Source organism: Empidonax traillii, unplaced genomic scaffold (genome assembly GCF_003031625.1).
Source record: "Empidonax traillii isolate 1590-97213 ecotype Southwest subspecies unplaced genomic scaffold, ASM303162v1 scaffold43:size1863611, whole genome shotgun sequence".
Lineage (NCBI taxonomy): Eukaryota > Metazoa > Chordata > Aves > Passeriformes > Tyrannidae > Empidonax > Empidonax traillii.
The window spans coordinates 1573467-1596214 of NW_020955236.1; the positions used below are offsets into that span (position 1 = coordinate 1573467).

Sequence of the window (22748 nt, forward strand, 5' to 3'; positions counted from 1 at the left end):
GGTCACACTCCCACAATGGACATCTATTTCTTGTACTTTGCTGCAAATTTTGTGATATTTGAATGTTTGTAACTGTTTCTAAAACACAACTGCTTAACCTGGAGTTTTAAAAATGGAGAGGGTGGTGTCACTGTGACAAATCTGTCTGCCCACCTGTATCTGTTGGCTCAGGCAGTTCCTGAGCTGGGAAAAAGTACGTGAAAAAACTTGGGAAAGGACTCCAGCTCTCCTGGTGTATCCAGGACTCGCAGGTGAAAGCTGCAGCACATGGAAGTGGCAGCCTCGAGTGTCTGCAACTTCTCTGCTGGCAGCCCTGTGACTCTCTGAAGCACGTTTGGGCCACTGTGTCCAGGGGGAATTCCAGCTCTCTTGGCTGTGCAGGGGAAGCTTTTTTGGCTGGTTTGCTGCAATCAAATCACTTGAGGACATTTGGTCTCAGCAGGAGGAGGAGGAGGAGGAGGAGGAGATTTCTTCATGGGAGACTGAGCTGAGCTGCTGGAATGCACTGCACATTTACCCACCAGATGGTTTTCAGCTGCTTTGATGTGATGTGTGTGTGTGTGACAGTGAGGAAAATAGGAAAGTCACCTATTCCCCCAGCCTTGTTTGCATCAGCTGTGCCCAGAGCCTGTTTCTGTGGGTGCTGCTCTGCCCAGGCCCCCCCTGTGCAGCCCCAGCATCCCCAGCCCATGCTGTGGGTGCTGCTGTCCTGGCTTGTGCCGGGCACTGGTGGGCCCAGCTGTCCCTTGGGATGTTCTCCTGCTCCCCTCCTTGGAAGCAGCACCTCTGCAGAGCTGCAGCAGCCGTGGCAGAGGGAGGCAGGACCACGTGTGTGCTGATTTCCACTGCCAGGTACACGCTGACCGTGCCGGTGTCGGGCAGGTTGCTCTGCATTTGCTGCAGGAGTTGGTGTGTTCTTACCGAGCTGGCAGGAGCAGCAGCCTGAGGGGCTCTCCTGTTTTTTGGGGTTTTTCCTTGTTGTTTTGCTGCTTTAAAATCTGAAGGCTGGTTTCAGTTAAGCAGCTGCTCTCAGTCCCAGTGTTGTCCGAAGTAATTGACTTTCCATTGACTTTGGAATTTGGAATAGTATCTAAACATTGTTGTCAGCTTCATGCTGATTCCTCTCCACTGAGCCTGAAGTCGTTTCACTTATGACCTCAAGCTGGACTTGTGTTTTGCTCCCTTGGGAACTAAAAATAATAATTATTTTAAGAATAGGTTCTTAATCACTTCCTTCTTTTGATGCACTACTTTTGTTTAACATTTTCTAAGAATGTAGTAGAAAATATTTTAAACTATTTGTGTTTTAATTCCAGTTTTAATTAGCTCTTTGAAGATGCAAGGAGTGTAGCAGACTTGATTACAGTTCCTTTTAGTCTTTTTATAGAAAAGCATTTGCTCTTCTCTATTCCTAGTGCAGATTATTAGAGTTTGGCTGCTTTGGCAAACTGTCACACAGAGCCCTGAAAGATGAACATTAAGTTGACAGATTTCTTAGTGGAAGGCATGTGGGCACTTTGTTGGTGTTGGTGATGCATCATCAGTTAATCTCCCATCTCCAAACTACTAATGTACAGAGGGAAAAATAGGAAACTATGTGCTTGTCTGGGTTTAGAAGGAAAGATAAGACAAGGTGTTCAGTGAACACTGAAGGTGAGGGGGGAAATATTAAACAGGTGGAGAGATCTGCTCTCTACCCTGACATACAACAGCTGGAGAACAGTGACATTAATACTTAATTTGAGGATCTTTTTATAAACTAAAAGAGTCTTGAAACTTGGAAATGGGGTTTGGGGAGATGTTTTTTAAGTTTTTACAGTCGGGCAACAACTCCCTGGATGGTGCATTTCTACAGCCTGTTGCTACAACTGGCATTTTACTCAGTAGTCAAATTAAAAGAGCAGAATTGGGTTTCTTTACCTGTCACTTGGCTGCAGTCTGGCATTTACTGTTCTGTTACTGTTAGGATTGGGGGAGTACTGGAGTGGCCAGAGCAACTGTGGTGTTTACAAGGGAGGAAAGAAATGGTGAGCCAAATACTTGAAGAAAGTGTTATTTTAATATCCTGCTATTGGCAGGTCTGGCATCCTGGCTGCTTTTGTTTAGGCTGTGAGGACTTTTTACTTGTTTATAGCATTACAAGTTTTATTAAAAGTTTTCTTCAAAAAGACCTGCTGTCAGGAGGTTTCCCAGACCAAATAGGAAAGTTCCTGGCGCTTCTGTAGGATGTACTTCCAATTTGCAGAGTGATTTTAGAGCTTACGTGTAAAACAGGGGCTTTTAAGGATAAATAATTCATCTGTGAGTTCCCTTGTACCGAGTGGGTGGTGGCAGGTTTCCTGTGCTGGTGCATCCCTGCAGTGCCACTGCAGTTCATGGCAGAAATCACTCCCCCCTGCCCAGGTGCTCAGTGATTTCCCTTGAGAGGGCACAGGGTTTGGAGGTGACTGTTCTGTCACTCCCTTGTGCACATTTTACTGCAGATGTCCATGACCTGATGCTCATGCCAAGATGAAGCTGTTTCCTTTGCCTGGGAAGATGTGCAGCTGAACCCTCAAAAAACGAGAGGGAGAACCTGGGATAGTGCTTTAGTCTCTGGCTTAAAGTTAACTGTGCTATAAATATTTCCTACTTCCCCTGCTCTGTCAGTAGGATGGATTAATGATTCACAGAGGTGTGTTTTGAGGGCTGGGTGGTTTGTGTTTGTACAGTGTTGACTGGAATCCTTGTTACTTGTTCCTTTTCTCTTCCATCTCCCTTCTACCTCCCAAGATCATTCATACATAACCTATTTCTCTTTCCAACCTTACCTTTCCTTGGAGAAAACTTACTATTTCCAGCCTGTTGGTGATCCTTTGTGCCCAACTGTGTTTGCCAGCACCGTAGAATTGTTGGGGTTTGGTTTTTCTTGGGCCAGAACTGGCATTTCATTCTTCCTTTCCAGTGTTACCAGCCTGGAAAACCGAGTGGAACTGTAGAAATGAACTTCAAAAAGTCCAAGCCACAGCTATATGTGACCAAACATTCAAAAACCTCGAGGCCAGGTTTTGGGCTTAATTTTGAGTACCCTTGTTCTCAGTTGATGGAAGCTCATAGGTGGGGATTTGAAAAGCTGGGATAATGGCAAGGAGAAAAGAGTGGGTGAAATGAATTTCATTGCTGCTGAAGATACTTGTGAGACCAGTTGTGACAGTTCTTTAGTTCTCATGGATGAGAGCATGAAGGAGTCTTGAAAACTGGATGAATCTCTGTCTCCTGGCTCAGTGAGCCATGGACAGCACATGGCAAAAGTTGTCACTGACCGAGTGTGACTTGTTTTAATTTTTTTCTACTGACAGCTTGGCAGTTTTAGGGAGATACGTTGTCTTGAAAGGAGAGAAAAACTGAAGGCAGAATGATTTGTTGTCTGTTTTGTTTCAGCGGAAGGTTGGTTTCACCAAAATGGAAAAATTTTAAGGGACTGAAACTTCAGTGGAGAGATAAAATCCGTCTCAATAACGCCATCTGGAGGGCCTGGTACATGCAGTGTAAGTACCGCGCTCCCGTGTGTCACAGCTTCCCTGAGACAAATGTAACAACAGCAGGGTGCAAATGATTGTGCAGTGGCAAGCTCAGAACTGTGCTCAAGGCTGATGTCTCAGAGGCAGAGCCGTTGGATCAGGGCTTGCTTAGGGAGGTCCCAGAGGACGCACTGAGCGCTCCGAGCACACACCGAGAGCTCCCTGTCTCCTGCTGTTGGGAAGAAGCCCTGGCCAGACTCCCTTTCACGTGTTGCCACTGAGGTGACAGATGGCAGACCCTTCCCGTGCTGAGCACTCACCCTTTGGTTCTTGTTCCAGACCTGGAGAAGCGCAAGAACCCCGTGTGTCACTTTGTGACTCCGCTGGACGGCTCCGTGGACGTGGACGAGCATCGCCGGCCAGAGGTGTGTGTGACACTCGAGGGACAGCCCGCTGACCCCTGGGCTCCGCAACATTTCCTGCTCTGCTAGAAGTGAGGGCAGCTGAGCAAATCTTTGCTCTGTTTCTGTTTAGAAGGAACCCTTACAAGCAGACTGAACCTGCTTTTGTAGGTTTATCACGTTAAGGTGATCAAGGTGCAATCAGAAGGATGTTTGTTGTCTGTGTAACTTATGTTAATGTTCCAGTTTAGTGAATTGTAAGTCAAAGAGGTGAAATTTGATTAGTTAGGATTTTGACAGCCAGAGGTGTCTTCTGGCTGGAAGTTGGTGGGAAATCAGAGTGACAGCTGTTTTCAGGACTGAATCTGAGTGACCCTCTGAGAGTTTTCTGTATTTGATGTAAGTGGTGAGGTGTAGTTTCAGGACAACAAACAATTTCTTTTTTTTTGTGTCAGGGTAACTTCACAGGAAGAGCAAATACGAGTTTGTGTTCTTTCATTTTTGTGCTCTTGTAAACGTAAATGAACACTAACATCTGCCCTCTGGCTCCTTGCAGAAAACCAGTGAGGCCCTTGATGTGGCAATATGTGACTCTCTCTGTACTGCATAACTCTAGAATAATTTATAACTCAAAGGAGTTCCAGATGACTTTGTGGAACTGTCTCAGGTTTTCAAAAGAACGGTGTTGATGTTTGTGTTGAAAGTGACCCTCGAACACAAAGTTAAGGCTCTCATTAGTCTGCTCTCCCCAATTTATACACTGCTCTCTGTGACACATCAAAGACCATGTTGTCTGATCCTTTTGTTGCCATTAGTGTGTGACCTGCAGGGTCACATTCCTCCCTGAGCTGGACATCAAATTTATATTGCTTTGTGTTCTCTGTAGCAGCTCTTGCTTATGTGTGTGTATCTGTGCATGTAACCTGGTGGCATTCACAGGATATTCTGTGCTTTATACGTTATATTTCAGAAAGTTAAGTTTAATTTACTTTTTTTTGGCCATTTCTTAACTGTTGGCTGTGGTTGAGCTGGTGTGGGAGATGCTGACAGTGCAGCCAGACATCATCTCGTGTTTGGTTTCTGTGGGAAAGATGAAGTTGGTACTGTCAGATTTGCTCTGTGATAGCTGAACTCCGGGGCAGTGTGGGCTGCTGATACACGAGCTCAAACAGAATCAGCATGCTTTCTTTTGCATTTTTTATGCCTGAATATTTGCTTGGAAACATGTTGAACATTCAGGCCTTGTGTGATCCCGTGTAATTCGTGGTATGTGTTTGTGTTCTCAGGCCATTGCGACGGAAGGGAAATACTGGAAGCGAAGAATCGAAATAGTCATCAGGGAATACCACAAGTGGAGAACATACTTCAAGAAAAGGGTCTGTTGGTTCACTTGAGCTTGATCAGTATGTTGTTGCTTTTTGAGGCTTTTCTATCCCTTTTTCTAGCATGCAGGAGCACTTAAGCCGGATGATAAGCTGGTACAGACACGCTCATCTGATTAGTTCCACTTAACTAAAAATTATTGTGCTGGGACTGACTGTGCATGATTGGGTCTTAAAAGTTTTGCAAAATCAGGTCTTCTCCTGGCACATGCCGGCCCTGTTCTGACTTTACCATCTGTTTTGTTCTCCTTTTGCAGCTACAGAAACACAAAGATGAAGATCTTTCAAGTTTGGTCAGGGTAGGTAATGGCATTTGTGCTTGTAGAACCCACAGTAGATAACGAAGCTGTAACGTGCAGTAGCTTGCTTTTGATTCAAATCTAAGACAAGCATCTTGCTTAAGCCTTAATTAAGATTAGACACCTTCATGTTCTGTGCCTTAGAGAGCAATGTAAGGTTTGTAGCTGAGATTGGTTGGAGGAGAGGTTGAAGGTGAAGTGCTGTGACAGAAGAAATGAGAATCAGTGTTGCATGCCCAGAGAGATGAATCTCTTTGAGGGCTGGCACGTGATTTCATCTGGTTACCGAGTTGTAACTGGTGCTGCTGCCTTGCTTGTGTAACTGGATCTGTGAGGATGTGTGAGCTACATGTTGCAGATCTTCCTGCTGTGCCCAACTCGGGCAGATATTGTGCCAGGATCCTAAAGAAAGACAGAATTTTTAAAGGAACAGTGGTGTCACCTTTTAGTGTGTCCCCTCAAGCCCATCAGAGCTGCTTTGGGCATATAAACTGATGATCAGAAGCACTGTTCTCTTTTCTGTTTTGCAAGGCAATGCATTTTAGCTCAGCCTTTAGAGAGGGATGGGTAAGCCAAGTCACATTATGTTGTATTTTCCATGGACTAAAAGTGCCCACAGGAATATCAGCACACCTTGTGCAAAGTCAGAGTACAATTACACTTCACTGCATTGCAGAGTTCCAGATACTTCTCACCAGACAGGAATTGTTTGCTTTGCATTCTTGCTGTTCATGTTATTTTTAATTTTTGTTCGAACCAAAGGGTTGTTAAAGTGTAGGTACAAAAATACACATGTAGTGAATCAAACAAGAGGGTGTTGATGAAGTTGTTTTATGTCCTTCTACTCAACATCTATTTTTCTGGGGCAAAAACCTTTCCTGGCGTGTCATGGTATTTATTCTGCAGAAGTTTTCTGTTGTTGCTCAAACCAGCGAGCTGAAGTTGTTGGTGTGTAAGAAACACCACTGACCTGTTTCAGTCCATTTGATGACTCCTCAAAGAGAGCTTCTTTCCCTAAGAATGTGAAGAATGAGGACTGTTTTTACGGGTCTGCAGCAGGCTGCTGCAGCATTGTCTGGGCAGCCTGACTCGTCTCCCTTTCCTTTGGCAGGACGATGACGTGGTTCTCTGGCAAAAGAGAAGGTATGGCAGGGAAACCCCAGTCCCTATGGAGGAAGGCAGCCTGTTGGATGCAGACATGCTCATGTCCGAGTTCACCGACACTCTCTTCTCCACACTGTCTTCACATCAGCTGGTTTCCTGGCCAGATTCCAGGGACATAGGTATTTCTTGGCTGTAGCTCTGTTGCAGTGAGAACCTCTGTGGAAAGTCCCTGGTTTGCTGCTTTGCTGCTCTTGCAGCCTTGCCTAAGAAATCTGTCTTATATTGCTGAGACAGAGAAAAATAGGTCAGAGCCTGTGTCTGTCTTATGCTTTATAGGTTATGGAATCCCAGCTATTCATCCAAATTTAACTTCTGTCTTAACTTCTTGTGTGCTGCTCCCAGCTTTGCCTTCTGACATTGCTGTGAATAAATCTGTGATGAGCAATATTTCTCTTTGTCAGTGGTGAAGGCATTGTTATTTATCTCAGAGCACAGTTGTGGGTGTGTTTTTGAGGGAGCACCTGTGTCTTTTTAATTGTTTTTGTCCCTTAAAATGAGTGCAAGTCCCATCTGTAAAAACAATTCCAAGAGCTTTAGAGTTCTGTCTGGTGGGAACTGTGCACCGTCCTTGCTGCAGGGATGTCTGAGAAACTGCAGAGCAACTGTGGTTTACGTGAATCGTACTCAAGGCAAATGAGCTGCACGATAATTTACTTTAAAATACTGTGCTCTGGTGGTTCAGGTTGTGCTTCCCAGCAAGTTTGTGTTGTGCAGCAGGGGCAGGACAGGTTTGGGAGCAGGAGACATCCAAGCTTGGCAATCCCCAGTTGTTAGTGAGAGCCTTCATGTCTCACCTCCTCCATTTTAGTAGTTGAAAGTTTCATTCCCCAGTGCTTTTGATTTCAGAACTGTGCTGTAGTTCTGAAGAGAAGCAGATGCTCAGTTCACTTCAGCAGCAGTTTTTCTGTGATATCTTGGCCAAGCCTGGCTGTGGAGTGTGTTCATGTTTTAGCCAAATGCTTTATTCCTGCTGCTGTTACTGTGTGAGTGATGGGAAGCTAATGTAATCTGTCTCCTGAATTTTGCAGGACACTTAGGAAATGCTGATATGATTCAACCAGGGCTTATTCCTCTCCAGCCAAATTTTGATTTTATGGATACTTTTGAGCCTTTTCAGGGTAAGAATAATAAATTGTCAAGTAATTTCTTTAAAATTGTAGTGGTTGGTGAACTAGTTTTTCAAACAAGGATAAATTATGTTGCAGATGTCTAAGGTTTTCCCATTTAACACTTCTTAGTGATGAAGAGATTTAACATTTTGTTTGCCTTCGAACATTTTATGGTACTGTCGAGAATTCCATGTGACGTTAAACTGCTACTGATGACTCTGATGGTTATGGATCTCCATGGAAGTCAAAAGTCACATCTGTTTTCTGGCCCTGCCTGCAGCCTGCATCACATAACTGAGCTTTGTGGGACTGCGCTGGGGACCAGCTCTTGGCTGTCTGTGTGTAGGTGAACCTTAAGCAGAGGGCAGATTTTTGTGTTGTCCCAGCCTACATGGAGGCTGAAATCTGCCCTGAAGAGATCAATTCATTCCTTAATTAACAGCAGTTGTGTGAAGCAAAAAGGGCCTGGTTTTATTATTTGCTAAAGAACACTAATATTCCTGTGAATTTTAGGATTTAGCAATGCTGTAACTTGGGTATGAAAAGTAGAAAATTAATAGGGGACCTTTCCTATTTCAGAATTATTCACGCCCAGTCGCTCCAATAATTATTTCCCTTCTGCGTCCGCTGTCAGCTCAGCCACGACAGACAGCAGCAGCCACTCCTCCCAGGTGAGAGGGATTCCTGATGTTTAAAACAGAAGGCTCTGACATGAGCCATGTGCTCCTCTGGAGGAGTTTAGACATGTCTGAATCAGTAATATTTGTCTTTCCTGTCAGTCTCCTGTCCTGCCGTCGGGGTCGTTGCCCAACACTCTTCCAGCAGGGAACATCGATGATGGACTGATTGCTTCCTCAGTACCTACTCCCGTCATTCCTGACGTTGGCACTGACCAGTGTTCCACCATTAGAAGTGGGGGATCTTTCATCCAGCCTCCGGACTTCCCTCCGGACTCGTCTCTCAGCGGGCCACAAACTTTCATGCCAGTGTTCCAGCCCCCCCTGCCGCTGCTCCAGCCTGCGACTGCGCAGCACCAGTCCCCGCTGCCGGCGGTGCCTCTGAGCTCCAACCTGAGCTCTGCCCCGGCTGCCTTTGCTGCACCAGAAACCCCCAAGTTTGGGCTCTGTGACTCCACGGTGATCACACACACGGCCTCTGCCACGCTGACCCACAACGCCCCCGCCACCACCTTCAGCCAGAGCCAGAACGTCGTCCTGGCCACGCAGCAGCCGGGGGTGGGAGTGCCTTGTAACCTGGCTTTCCAGACTGCTGTTGTGCAGGGCCAGCCCCGGCCCCAGCTCCAGTCCCAGCTGACATTTGCACTCCCCAAAGCTGTTCCTCTGGCCAGTGCTGGGACAAGGCCCAAACAGTCACAAAAAATAGTGCCTACTCCGAAGCCTGAAACAGTGTCCTTATTGGTAAAGAATGCCTTCATCACCCCAGGTGAGCAGCACTGGGGGGGTCATGGGTTTCCTGTCTGAGTGGGACCAGCAGGAGGGAAAGACCACCTTGCTTTTCTTGTTTTGCATAATAAGTAAAAATACATCTTGCTGCGGTGTCCGTGGAACCCCTGAGTGCACTGGGGTGTGACCACACTGGTCAGTGGGATGCTCTGGACTGCTGGAAGGACTGGGAGCAGTTTGACTGCGAGTGTGAAAAGCTGACCTGCAAAAGGGGGTCTCTCCTTGTAACAACAGTGCTGGGCCTGTATCTGCATCAGCACATGGGCCCTGTGATCCTGGCCCAGGAAAGCTCAGGTTCAGGTCATGCTGTTGTGATGAACTCTGCCCCTCAGTGCATTCAGCCACTGTGGAGGAGGAGGTGGTAGGGAGAGAGTGTTGCTCTTCCCTAGGAGAGATCAGGAGATCTCCTGAGGGAACTGGAGATCTTTGTCTCGAGCAATCTACAGACTCCTGAGATGCTGAAATGGAGCACGTGGGTTTTGGGTCAGAGCACGAGCACCTACTGATGTGCTGGGACCTCCACACTGGGTGTGATTTGGAGCCTTTGGCACAAGGCTAAGAATAGCAAGAGGAGCAGAGGGAGTTTTGCTTGTGGTGGTTCTTGTGGGAAAGCTCAAGGCCAGAGCAGGACAGACAGCAAGCTTTTTGTTGGGATTGTTGCAGGCTGTTTTTAGACTTGTGCTGGCTGGGGGCCAAGTGACTTCAGCCACTTGAAATGAGCAACAATAATTCACAAAAAACCCTGCCTGGAGGAGTATTGTTAAACAGGCTTTACTAGGGAGTAGGTGTGTCTGCCGAGGCCTGATACTGAGCTTACCCACTAAAAAAAAAAAATAAAATCACTGTTCAGGAGAATAACATACCCAAGGATCTAATTCTAACATGTCACTTGGAATCAGGTTGGTCCATGATTAATGTTCCAGGGTGTTAATGGCACTGGTCCTGTCTATAGTGGATTATAAACCAAAAGTCCATGTACCTCCAGCAGTCAAGACAAGAATTTCTCACTTAGTAAAGCTTTGTAGGCAATTCACTGTGAGAAAGCCTTTGCTTCTGGCTCTCTTAGTGCTTCCTGGGTTTTTCCTCACCCCATATATCACTTTCCCAATGCTTTACCAGTTGCTTCTAGACCATCACAACCGATGACTTCATTTCTCATCTGGGTTTAAAACTGTTGTTGTTTGTCATTCCTGGTAGTGGTGGTGTTTGGGAATCACAGTGCTCCTAAAGTACTGGGACACCAAGCTCTGGGGACAAATCCAAGACTTTTTATATAAAGACTAGCGCTTTATTTTTGGCAACAGAATAAATATCAGTACTGGTCACTGAGGCATTTATGCCTGTCACTTGTGTTCAGGACAAACAAATCATCTCCTGAGTATAAAGCAAATGCCATTCTATCTTGTGTTAGAAAGGGATGTAACACATTTACTGCCTAGTGGTATTAGGACTCAACAAATCTGTACAGATTGTCTCATCAGGTACAAGACTTCACAGGGGGAAGAAGTCTGCTATCACCCCTTCAGGATAAATGTGCTGATTTTGAGAGAAAAGTCTGCAAAAGATGCACGTGTAGGACAGAAACATAGAACGTGTAAAGTGACTTCTAAATGTTGTTCCCCAAATGTGGAAGTCAGGAATGCCAAGCCTGTGTGGCAGCATTAATGCACTGCTAAGAGTAGGCTCTTGAGCTCGATGGAGATGTCGTGAGTCCAGCTGAACGTCAGTGAACAGTGGAAGGGCTGTGATTCTGCCTTTAGATGGGGAGAATGCTCAAAGAATGAGCTCCCTGTGTCACAGTGACAGAGCTCTGTGCCCCACAGCCCCACCCAAGGGCTGGCACAAGGTCTGTGCAGTCCTCTCTGGTAAAGGATGTGCAGATACTCCCCTTGATCCAAAACACAGTCGCAGATGATCGGTCAGGAAGGGGACAGTGGATAATCCTGCACTGTCTCCCTGTCCTGCTGTGTGTGCCCTCCAGAGTCCTGATGCTAAACTGCAGGGCCTGGGCTGTGGGGACGCTTCTGGTGCATCCTGACTGTGTTAGTACGAAGGAGGGATGGATCCAATAGAGGCAAGAATGAAACTGAGAAAGTTTGGGTCAGTTTTCTCAAAAACCAGATGGAAGTTTTGTCTTTGCCTGATTCCTCCCTTAATAGCAGTCTAGGAGGGTCCATCGTGTTCTCTCTGAATTCTGGGCAAGAACCAACAGCACATTTGCCTTGGTTAAATGGAGATCTTCACAGATTCATGTGCAGACATTTGCTGCTAGTCAGAATTCTCTCTAGCTGTCCAAGCACTGCAGAACTCCTGGTTCTTTAGCCTGTTTTCTGGATTTTTGGTGCTGATTCCCAGTCACATTTGTTTGTCTTGTGCTTGTGTGTCATCTGAGGCAGCTGTAAAACCAGATAGTGAAAGAATCTGGTAGAATGAAGTGGTGAGGAAAAGGATTCAATATGTATGGAAGGAAGCATGAAGTGTTGGATCACTGACCCCTCCTGGGTCAGCAGAACAAGAAGTGTGGATGTGAGAGGAGAGGTGAAGATGATCTTCCTCCTGTCAAACTCAGCTCTGACAGAATGCAGCTCCCTGAATTACTGTGTACCTCTGTAAATTCCCCTGGAAACAGTGACACTGATGCTAAAAACCTCAGAAAAAAAATGATGTGTTGGAGTCCTTTGTACTGGATTAAGGGGGTTGAGATTAATGGAAAACTGGTGGCAGTGAAACAGTACCAAATAGGTGCTCATTAATCCATCCCCCTGTTTAATGACAAGTTATTTCATACATAATAATCTCCACCTTTTTGTTTTTTGTCTCATTAACTATTCTAACTGAATTATTGTTCTTCAGCTGCCTTTCAGGGACAGTCCAGAGCTGTGATTGTAACTCCAGCACCTTTAAAAAGAGAGGGGATTTTGACGCCAGCCACGTCTCAGTCTAATGTTGCAATTGCACCAGCTGGAATTGTCAGAGTAAGGAGAAGAACAAAAAATAATATATTTATTTTCTAGGCCTGTTATTTGCAAGCAGTGAGAACCATAATGTGCTCAGGAGGGTAACGAGTCCACTAAATGACCTGTTACCCCGCGTATGCATTTGTGCACTCAGCATTACCTTTGCTTATCTTTAATTTAGTTACACTGTGGGCCTGGAAGCACTTAATAGTCTTCAGAAACTGTCTCACACAACAGTAAGGTTCCAAGGAGGCCTGTGTACACAGTGCTGTGGATGGGGATGGCTTGTGCTTTAAGCCAGAAGGAGCCAGGAAAGTCACCTTTCCACTGACATATTGGAAAGCATGCCTTGAGTATGTGAGTCGGTTTCCCCAATATGTTGTGTGCAGGAAGATGGAAATAGACTGTAGTATATTATGTTGTTGATGTGTTATAATACTGCTTTAAGCTATGAAAGGACACTGGTCTCCTGCCAGAAGCCTGACTTCGGTGCCTGCCAATTCCTTATATATAAGCCCTTGTTTCTTGTCGTCAGATTGTTAATCATGTATTAATTTGCTCCTTTTAGTGAAAGGCAAGGTAACAAATCTCTCTCTCTCTCTTTCTCTTTCCTAATCTCTCTCTCTCTCCCCGCTTTCTCCGTTCTCTCACTCCTCTCCCTGTGCCCCCCCTGCTCTCTCTCTCTCTGTGTTTCTCTGTGCTGTCTCTGTGCTGTTCCCAGGCTCCCGGGGTGACGGAGTTCCGTAGTAACATTCTGGTTGGTCCAGCACAGCGAGCACCAAGTAGCCAACAAAGCCAGTCCACAGTCTCACATCTCTTCTCTCCTAGTGTAGTCCAGGATGTGTTGGTGAAAGGAGAGCACATCCCTTCCCACAGTTGCAGTTCACAAGTTCCCTCACCTACACCCAGTAAGTTAGAAAGCTCTAAGCGTTCTCTCTGCCCTGCACATGTAAGTGTGTTTCTGTTGGTTAGGCAGGGTATAAATGGGCCTTGAGGATCCCTGGATAATCCCTTTCTACCCTGCAGCTTCAGTTGCATCCAGTTGTTGGCAATTTTTGTCCTAAATGACTGTGCAGTGTTCCCACAAACTGTGGGTTTGTGCTTCCTGCAAGTGGCTCCTTTCTAAAAGGATGTGCTGTCATAGTCACCAAGAAATTAAACCCGTTGAAAGGCATCTGTGTAGGAAGTGCTGAATAGGTTTGTTGTTCAGTGTCATAACCCTAATTCTGACTGGAGGATCTCAGACACAGTAGGTAAGTGCAAAGATCCTTCTGCATGTGCATCAGTGGAGCTGGTTTTGGTGGTAAATGGCTTGTGAAGTGTCACCATCGTGTCCCAGGCCATTGGAGTCGAATGGGGGAGTCCAGCAGGACGATGGAGTCGCAGCCTACATGTTCAACATGCCTTTGCTGAACTATGTGTCTGTGAAAGGAGTATTACATCTTGCTATTTGGGCTCTATTATGCTTGTGCCATGAGATTCTAAGCTTTCCCAGCAGTCTTGGTGTTTTCTAGCATGTGGCTGCTGCATCAAACAGTGTAATTTGGTTGCCGACTGCATTTCAGTTCGTTTCTGAGTAGAAACTTCTCAGCAGTTACGTTTGCTACAGGAAGTTGTTTGTTAATGTGACTTGTGTTTCTTCCTTTATGAAGGCCGGGACTGCCAGAATTCAGGCCAAGCTTCCCCGTGCACCTCTGAGCAGAGCCCCAGCCCTCAGTCTCCTCAGAACAGCTGCTCAGGAAAACCTGCCACGGACCCCACTATGGCTGCGTTTAAGGTGTGTGTCCTTTCCTTTGAGGGGCTTTTCTCCTTTGCCTTTGGAGCTGTTTTTCTGAGCATGGACTAGAGAAGGTTGTGCTTCAGGCAGCAGCATATCCGTGTGTTGGGCTTAGCTTGCTGCTGCATCTGTGCTGCTCTGTTCAGTTCAAAATGTCAGTCCTTAATGATCTGCTCTGTTCCTCAGGGATGTGTCACCAGAGGGGCCAGGCTTAGCTGTACCTCTGCAGGTCCTTATGGTCATGACAGCAGTTCCTGCTGTGGCTCACAGGAGTGTTGTGACAGGTCTCAGTTTACTTGGTCAAAGGTTTCAGGCTTAGTGTTCTAAACCGTGGCTTTTTGCCGTTGTTCTGTTGGGGCTCTTCAGTCTGCAGGGCTCTGGCCATCGCTGGAGGGGAAGTTCATGACCTGCTGAGTTACTTACATGTCTCCAGTGATGCTTTGCTGCTCCACAGAGAAGCAGCTCCACAGACTCTACAAGTTACACCTGTAAAACCCTTCGAGAATTACTGGGGTAAGAACTCGGCGGTCTAGAGGTAGCACCTGACGCTGGTTGCGCCTCACACACGAGCTGACCTTGTCAGAACACTTTCTGTGATGGTATGAGAAACCTATCCACAAAAAAAAAACCAATGCAGAACAATCAGCTGCAACCCTCTCATTTGTTCTGTTGTGAAAGGGAGTGTTACTTAACTGGTTTGCAAGTGCCAACCCCCGTCTGGCTCTGTTTATGCTGTGAGTTGATACCAGCTTGATTACTCCCAGGGCAGAAAGGTAAGTTTAGCACCTCCAGCCTGTGATTGCACTCAGTTCTAGTTCTGTTGCAGAGGAGAATCAGAACTGGCCCTTGCTGACCGTGCTACAAGTTACTTATAAAAGTTTGCAGTGATTTGCATGGCATGAATGCCACAACCAGTAGCTGCAGCCTGTTCTTGCTGCTAAAGAGCAAGTTAACAAAGGAACACATTATCAGGGCTAGCTGATGGTGGGAAAGGGGTCACTAGATAGAGGAGTGTTCTTAAAAGTAAAAATTCTGCAGCAAAATAGGCTTCATAGCCATTTAAACTCACCTGCTCTGACAGGAATTACTTTGGATGTGTATTGTTAGTAACTCTTCTGTAAGAAAAGAGAGAAGCAGTGGTATTTTACCTGTCTCTAGGTGTATGTTCTTTTGTTCCTCTGCATTGTTAAATTCAACAGTTCTGTATTGCCAGGTACCATTGTTATTTCAGTTTGGAACAGCATAGAGGGCACTGAAAATAGCGGTCCTGCTCTTGAACCTGCATTTTCTGTGGTTTTGAGCAGCCACTTCACTGCTTTATTACACTCTTTTCCTCCCTTCCAGCGTGGGGTGACGGTGATCTCCCACCGGAAAGCCTCGCTCTGCCAGGAATGTGTTCTGAAAGGGCAAACTATGTTACAAAGAAGTTTCTTCACCCCAGGTTTCCTGCAGCAGAGTCCCAGGCATCCAATTCCAGGAAAAGAATAGGAACTGAGGGGTGCAGCAATAGGAACAACACAAGCTGGAGCCTCTGGAGAGGAACCCAGAACAAAGAAGTGCTGGGCTTTTGTACCGTTATGATCTCTGCACCTTCCTCACACGCTCTCCACCCTCCTGGCACTCACCTCTTGGGCTGGGGATGGTTTTTGGTCTGGAGCTGTTTTGTTCCATACTGGATTCTTTCTCTGCCTCCAGGCTGTGGGTGACTGGTTTTCAGGAGGGCTGTTCTGCTGTGGCTGTCACACAGGAGGTGGTTCCTCGCTGCTGCAGCTGAGCTGAGCAGAAGCCACAGGGCGGCGGTGTGGGCCAGCTCTGAGAGGGGATCTTCGCTGCTCCTTTGGCCTCCTGCAGAAATAGCTCCAAGGGCTTGGAGTAATCTGGCAGTCCCAGTGCTGGAGCAGAAACTGAGGCTCCTTTTGTAGCTTGGAAAGTCTTTTCTTTCTCTGGGTGCCAATGTATAGACTCCACTTCCTCTGCCTTGGGAGCTTCTGTCAGCCTCCTGGGTTAAATCACTCACAGTTGCTGCAGCTGTAAGAACAGCTGGAGCTGGTGCCTCTGGAGAGGGACCCAGAGCTGAGAAATCCCTGGGTTTTTATTCCCTTACACTCAGCACCTTCTTCACGTGCTCTCGACACACTTTGTCTGTGGCCCTTGGTCCAGTGGTGGGTTTTGGTCCAGGATCTTCTTGTCCCTTGCTGGATTCTTTCCCTGTCTCTAGGCAGGTCATTAGCTGGTTTATCTGGACTGGTTGCAGCTTCTGCTGACAGTCACAGCTTCCTTATCTTGCAACTCGCACTGCCCTCTGTCTCCCACAAGTTTGCAGCTTGTGGCCCAAGACTTCAGCAACTTTTATTGCTCATGCTAAGAACTGCTCAGACAAAAGTATGCCGTTAAAAGACTTCAGCTAACTGAACTTAGTTTCCCTCAAAATTCTTGTGAATTAAGTTTTTAAGGCTACAAATGAAAATGCTCATCTCTGACAAAGCCTTCATCCTCAGGGTAGGTGGGAGTTGTGGATTCTTTTTTTTTTTTTTTCTTTTTGTCAGGCTGTCTGTTGTATCAGTAGGCATTCTCTGTTAGGAATAAGTGATATGGACTGTTTTAAACAGAAAAGCTTCAACAAAACCTTAACTAACTGCATTCCTCAAAAATTGGAATTTGACTTCAGAAATGGTGTAAATAAAAAATTTTTACTTTAGGAAGAAAACCTACAAAGTTTGGAATTGAATTTAAAACACTGAAAGCTCCTTTATAAAAACCTCAATCATTGTTTGCAAATTCATAGTGCCGTGGCTTTGACTGGGGAGGCTGTGAATGCCACAGGTCAACCAAAATGACTGATTTTTGAACAGCTGAAGTAGTCACAGCAGCAGGACAGGAAAGCAGAGCAGCACAGACTGAGCTGGTTTTCTTTATGCAGAATCGAAGGATGAAGCATCTGTCGGAGCAGAAGAGAAGGGTGAATATCAAGATTGGTTTCGATGCCCTGAGCAGTTTGGTGTCAGCCAACTCCAAGTCGGTGAGTACCTTGGCAGCACTGACAGCTTGATTTGAAATGTAAAACAGAGCCATTCTGAAAGACTTGTTAATAAATTTAATCATTTCACTGTTGACTGAGAATGCCAGTCTGCTGGCATATCAAGTGAAGATACTTGAACTGAGGGATTTGGAAAGGGAAGGGGAGAAATCCAGGAGTTATAGTAAGCAGGAGTGTGTGCAAGCACTTCAGCTTTCAGACGTCGTCATTCTGGTGCAACTTCAGAGTCTTGTCTGATGAAATAATGCAGCTTTAAAGCCAACAGGGAATGTAGAAAAACTGATCTTGGGACCCCAGTACTGAAGCTGTTTGTCATGTTTGCAGCATAAGCTGACTTTGCATTTGCTGGGGTGTCCCCTTTCCTCTGACACACTGGCTCTTACACCCGTTCTGGGTGGGTCTGGTCCCCAGAGCTGCACTCAGGAAGGCACAATCCTTGTGCAGCCAGGATTGTCAACTCACTGTGCCTGAGCCACAAACTAACCAGAAGCCAGGGAGATGCTGCTGGTGTGATGCTGGGCCTGGTTTAATGTGCCTTGCCATCGGGCCTGAGTTAATGCCTGTGTTTATGAGCACTGCTGGATAGTTTGGAAAATATGAAAGCTTTTTCTGCAGCATTTTTATTTGTTTACATAATTTTTCAAGGTGATATGTCATCGGAATTTCACTTCCTGACTAGAATAGTCTACTTGAAAAAAACTGGACGTGTTACCTTCTTTTTAATAACTTCAGGTTTCCCAAACTAAATAATCTATATTGTCAACTTCGAACAGCACTTCTACCAGCCCTATAAATCTATTGGCAGATGTAGCACAGCCTTCAGTACTTAAGTAAGAATTGTAAATATTTGTAAGAGGACAGATAACAAAACAAAACATTTTAAATTATTAAAATGCTTCTTTCAACAAAGTAGCAGAAATGTAATGTCTGGAAGAAAGCAACCACTGCAACCACATTTCTCTGTGCTAGAGTTCAAAGAGGAGTCAGAGGAATGAAGAGTTTAGTGTCTGAAGTGTTTTGCTTGGTCTGGCCGTGTGTTTTTGCACCACAGTGAAGGAAACTTGAGGGGCTGAAGTGCTTTTGTGAGTGTTTTGCAGGTTAGGGACAAGCTCTTTGTGTGTCTCCCTGTGTTCCAGAAGGTGAGCTCTGTGTTTGTGTTTGGTCTAGATCAGCCATGCAATCACACTCCAGAAGGCAGTAGAATATATCGCTAAGCTGCAGCAGGAAAGGACCCAGATGCAGGAGGAAACCAAGCGCCTGCGGGAGGAAATCGAGGAGCTGAACGCCACGATCATGTGAGACCTGGGGAGCTTTCTGTGCTGCTTTGGTTAGCAGAGGGAGTGTTTGCCCAGGGGTCACACCATGCAGCAGATGGGTGCTGAAGAGCAGGGAAGTTGCTGTCAGCCCCAAACTAAAGGCAAAGCTCCTGTGGGTACAAACTGTGCGGGTTTTCAGCAAGCTCTGAGCACAAATGCATGGCAGTGGCAGCATCAGGGAAGATGTGTCAGGTCAGAATAATTCTGAGAACAAGGCAGTGGTGATGCTTTTATAAAGCTGTGCTCACTGGTGATCAAACACTCTTACTCTTCTCAGTGGCTTTGCTGCAGTTTTCTTCTCAAATGTCAGTTTTCACAGGAAAATAGGATTGAGCACATAAGGCACAGGACTTGGACTCCAGATGTTTGGACTGGTCGAATATAACTCTGATAAATCACTTCACCTTCCTGCTGCCTCAGTTTGCTCTGTGGGATCATGATTGTTACGTACTATTGTAAAGCACCTTGAGAACCCCAGTGGCTTTACTTCCATCTCCAGAAGTTTTAGGCTTAGGAGTAATATCAGAATTAGCAGCAAATCAAAACCTTTTTATTTTTCTTAAAAAGTATGAAGGAGTCTGTTTAATTTTATTTTAAATTGATCTGTTCCTTCAGAATCCCCATAACATTTTTTCCTGTAACATTGCTCAGGACTAACTGTAAATATTTCCTTGATTCCTATTGTACCTTCTAATTGGATGCCCAAAACTTTGTCCTGTGTTATACTTTGTTTTCAGTTTTGTTGCTTGTAACAAGAAGTGTGTGTGTAGCAGTTTGAGAACCACTTTGAATGCAGACAAAACTGATGGGAGAACAGTTTGTGTTCCTGACTGGAACAGTTACATTTTGTCAGCCTCGTGCCCTGGGAAGCCCCTTGATCAGAGAGAGTGGGGATACACACATTTCTCGTGCTCTGATTTAGTCTGGAAGAGAATTGTGCCCTTTTTAGTGGGACTCTGACCTTGGAACATCTTTGCAGTTCCTGTCAGCAGCAGCTCCCGGCCACCGGGGTTCCCGTAACGCGCCAGAGGTTTGACCACATGAGGAAGATGTTTGACGAGTACGTGATGAGCAGGACCCTGCAGAACTGGAAGTTTTGGATTGTATCCTTTTACATCAACCTGTTGAGCTTAGAGTTTGGTACTGGGACATTTAGAGCCGAGAACTTGGGATTCTGATGCTGGGACTTGAAGCCAAGTTACTTAAATAACAAGTGTCCTCAGTTTTCGTCCACATCTGTGCATGGATATGAATCCTTGCCTTCAGGCTGCCTTGAGGCACAACTTGTTCATCCTAAAGTATGGGGGGTAACTGGAAAGTAAAATGCAACACAAAGGTGAGGTACTACAAGAAATCTTTAGGGCTCTGCTGTTACTGCAGCTCATGTTGTCTTTTGGGAAACCTACACAGAGAATAGCAAAGACTTCAGGGGAAAAAAATTACGAACTTGTACATTCCCCTTTTCTCCCCTTTCCTTCCTTTTTTCTCCCCCTTGCCTTTTTCCCCTTTCAGGTGAGTATGGAGGGATTGTGCAAAATATAATGAGTGTCATTAGGAACTGAGGTTCAATTTTTCCTGTGTCTTAGTGTTGTAGGTTTGAACAAATATTTTTTGAAATGTTGCAGTCCCTCTGCTAGTTGAGTCCAGTAAGAAATCCAGTGTTTTCTGTGTAATAGCCTTTCCCAAAGAATGTTTTTGAACTCCTCCTTTGTTGTCTCCCTTAACATTTGGTGGTTTGCAGTTCAGCATTATTATTAAGCCATTGTTTGAGTCCTTCAATGGGATGGTTTCCACAGCAAGCTTTAAGGATCTGAATGAAACTGCACTGGCCTGGTTGGATCAGCACTGTTCTCTTCCTGTTCTGAGGCCAAGTAAGCGAAGTTCCATCCTGCAGCTATTCCACATCATAGGAAGCGAGACCATATATAATATCATCTCTGGAAAGTCAGAGGATGACAAAGAAAGCACATGATGAATATGACTTGCACTTCCTTTTTGTTAGCTCAGGGGAAAAGTTAGAACCTCTTCTGAGTGAGAAGACACTTGGTTCCATGTTTAACACTGAGCAGGAAAAAAAACCGTATTGCTGAATATACCAGAATTTAAACAGCCTTAAACTGCATTTAAATTTCAAATACATTGGAGTAAGTTTGGCAGTGTGATTTCTCTCACGATGAAGGAAGATGTGTGAGATTTGTGTTCAGCTTTGGAATGACCTTCTGTTCCCCCTTGCAGTTCAGCAAGTATTCAATTTACATTTATAATTGTGGAGGGTTGCAGAAGGAAGGTCAGTCAGACTCTAATGGCTTTTCTTGCTGCTTTTCTGCCTGTTTTGTTTTTTGCAGTGGTGCTGAACACCCTCCGGCACCTCAGCACAACCACGTCGATCCTGTCGGACCCGTCGCGCCTGCCGGAACAAGCCACGGAGGCCGTGATCAAACTGAACAAGAGAGCTGGAGAAACCTAACAACCAAAGACACTGAGGTGCTTGTCCAAGGGGTGCAGAACCTGCCAGCCCCAGCCTGGTGAGGCTCCTGTCAGCCTGTGCACTTTAGAAAGGGTTCTCTCCATCGCCCCGATCGCTCGGGGTGTCCGGCTCTGCCTTCAGCCGACGTGCAAAGCGACGCAACGTTGTCAGTGACCCAGCGTTGTCCCAACGTTCTGACCCCTCTCCAGTGCTGTGCTGGCTCCGTTCAGTGAGAAAAACACCAAGCTCAGGTAAACTCAGCAGGTTTGAGTCCTGCAGGCAGCAATATGTCTCCATCAATGCAGCATTTTCATCTGTATGCAACAGATCTCTAAGAAACACCTTCGAGTACTAAACTCTCTGAAGGGTAAATCCTGTACACCGAGGAATGTGCTCTTCAAGGGGAAAATACTTTTGATTTTATGAAGCGAAACGTGCTCTTTATTTTGTTTTCTGGTGTTCAGTTCCATTTGTTTTACTTGAATAGTGGAAATTGTTAAGCAGGATCACACGACAAAACCAAAGGAGAAGAAAAATCCGTCAGTGATGTCATGGCAAAAATCCTAGAATTAAAATCTCAGGCTGTGTTTTGTGTCTTTTTTATTTTAATGAGTGTGTCATTGCATATGATCAGTTTCCTGACGTGCTTTATTTTCTAGTAAATAAAGTAGCTGATTTTTATTCTTTTTCCTGATACAGCCATTGCAAGGGGGCAGCAGGCTGTGCAGTAAGTGCAAGAAAGCAGGTTTAGATTGCAGAAATTCTCCAATTAGGATAAATTTATGAATTTCATACCAGTTTAATCAATGAGCTGTTTGCTTGCACTCTGCACAGTTCAGCTGCCATCCTCACAAAATGTGCACATATAAAACACACCCATAGGCAAACGTAGTAGCACTTCAGAGGCAAGAATTGAGTTTGTAAGGGGGAGAAATTGGCTTTTTTATTATCTCAGAAAACTATATCAAACCACACAGACTTGTAGTCAGTTTTTTGCTTCTCTGTCTTCTTTTCTTCTTTTTGCTTTCTACCTGAAAAACCTGAAGGACTTTGCTAAACCTGGTGTGTATGGGAGGGTTATGTTCAGCATGAATTATAACACATGTAAAAATATATTAAAAGCTCAAAAACACTGCATAACGTTTTTCTGTTGGAGTCTCAGCACAGACTGTGCTCTGCTGCAGATAAACTGAGTTACAGCAGGAATGGTCCATCCTGAGACAGCACTGGAATAGTCATTCCAGCTGATAGTTCATAGTCTGGAATGATCCTGTGACCCTTGTAATTCCACTCCTGGCTTGACTCTGACTCTTCAGAGCTATGCAAACTGTGGGGATCTCTTCCCTCCTCCCTCCTCTGAGCAGTTTTCTTCCAGTTCCAAGATCAGGCTGCTGGAGGTGGTCTGCAGCCTCTCCCAGTGCTAAAATGAGGAGCAGCTGGAACATCTGAGGGTTGCACACTCTGAAATGCACTCAGGGGGTCCTCCTTGGGGGATGGAGTTTTTCTCAGCCTTGTCCCCACTGTCCTCCACTTGGTGGGCCAAAATCTGAAAGGAAACAAGAATCCTGGGGAGTGGAACTAAGCACAGGGGGTGGGGTTGGTTTTAATTTTTCCTGAAGTTTTGCAGCCAGTGGCTTTCCTTGCTGAGTTCCCTTCAGTGTGAGCAGGAACGTGCAAGGAGGAGACACGGAAGGTGAACCCCAGGGCCCTCTCCATGAGCAGAGGTACCTTGGGCTGAGGAACTGAGAGCTGAAGGGGAAGGCAGAGCTGAGTCCCATCATGCCTCCCTGTAGCTGTGCAGACAGATGAGGAGATGCTTTTTTTATCTTTCTTTCTTTTTTTTACAGCAAATCTGACATATAACCTGTGTTTTCAT

The 22748-nt window shown here is 45.6% G+C and overlaps 1 protein-coding gene across 1 annotated transcript in view; it reads left to right on the forward strand.

Moving 5' to 3' along the window:
• MLXIP (MLX interacting protein) overlaps window positions 1-22483 on the forward strand; it is a 41334-nt gene extending 18851 nt beyond the window's left edge. Inside the window, exons 2-17 of the mRNA XM_027878640.1 lie at window positions 3421-3527; window positions 3840-3925; window positions 5188-5277; window positions 5541-5582; window positions 6694-6865; window positions 7775-7864; window positions 8435-8526; window positions 8635-9298; window positions 12172-12293; window positions 12997-13183; window positions 13928-14052; window positions 16973-17071; window positions 18257-18384; window positions 19385-19508; window positions 20147-20276; window positions 20751-22483. Coding sequence (XP_027734441.1) covers window positions 3421-3527; window positions 3840-3925; window positions 5188-5277; window positions 5541-5582; window positions 6694-6865; window positions 7775-7864; window positions 8435-8526; window positions 8635-9298; window positions 12172-12293; window positions 12997-13183; window positions 13928-14052; window positions 16973-17071; window positions 18257-18384; window positions 19385-19508; window positions 20147-20276; window positions 20751-20872 — 2380 coding nt within the window. The 3' untranslated portion in view covers window positions 20873-22483. The remainder of the gene's footprint in view (window positions 1-3420; window positions 3528-3839; window positions 3926-5187; window positions 5278-5540; window positions 5583-6693; window positions 6866-7774; window positions 7865-8434; window positions 8527-8634; window positions 9299-12171; window positions 12294-12996; window positions 13184-13927; window positions 14053-16972; window positions 17072-18256; window positions 18385-19384; window positions 19509-20146; window positions 20277-20750) is intronic.
• The last annotated feature ends 265 nt before the right edge of the window (window positions 22484-22748 follow it).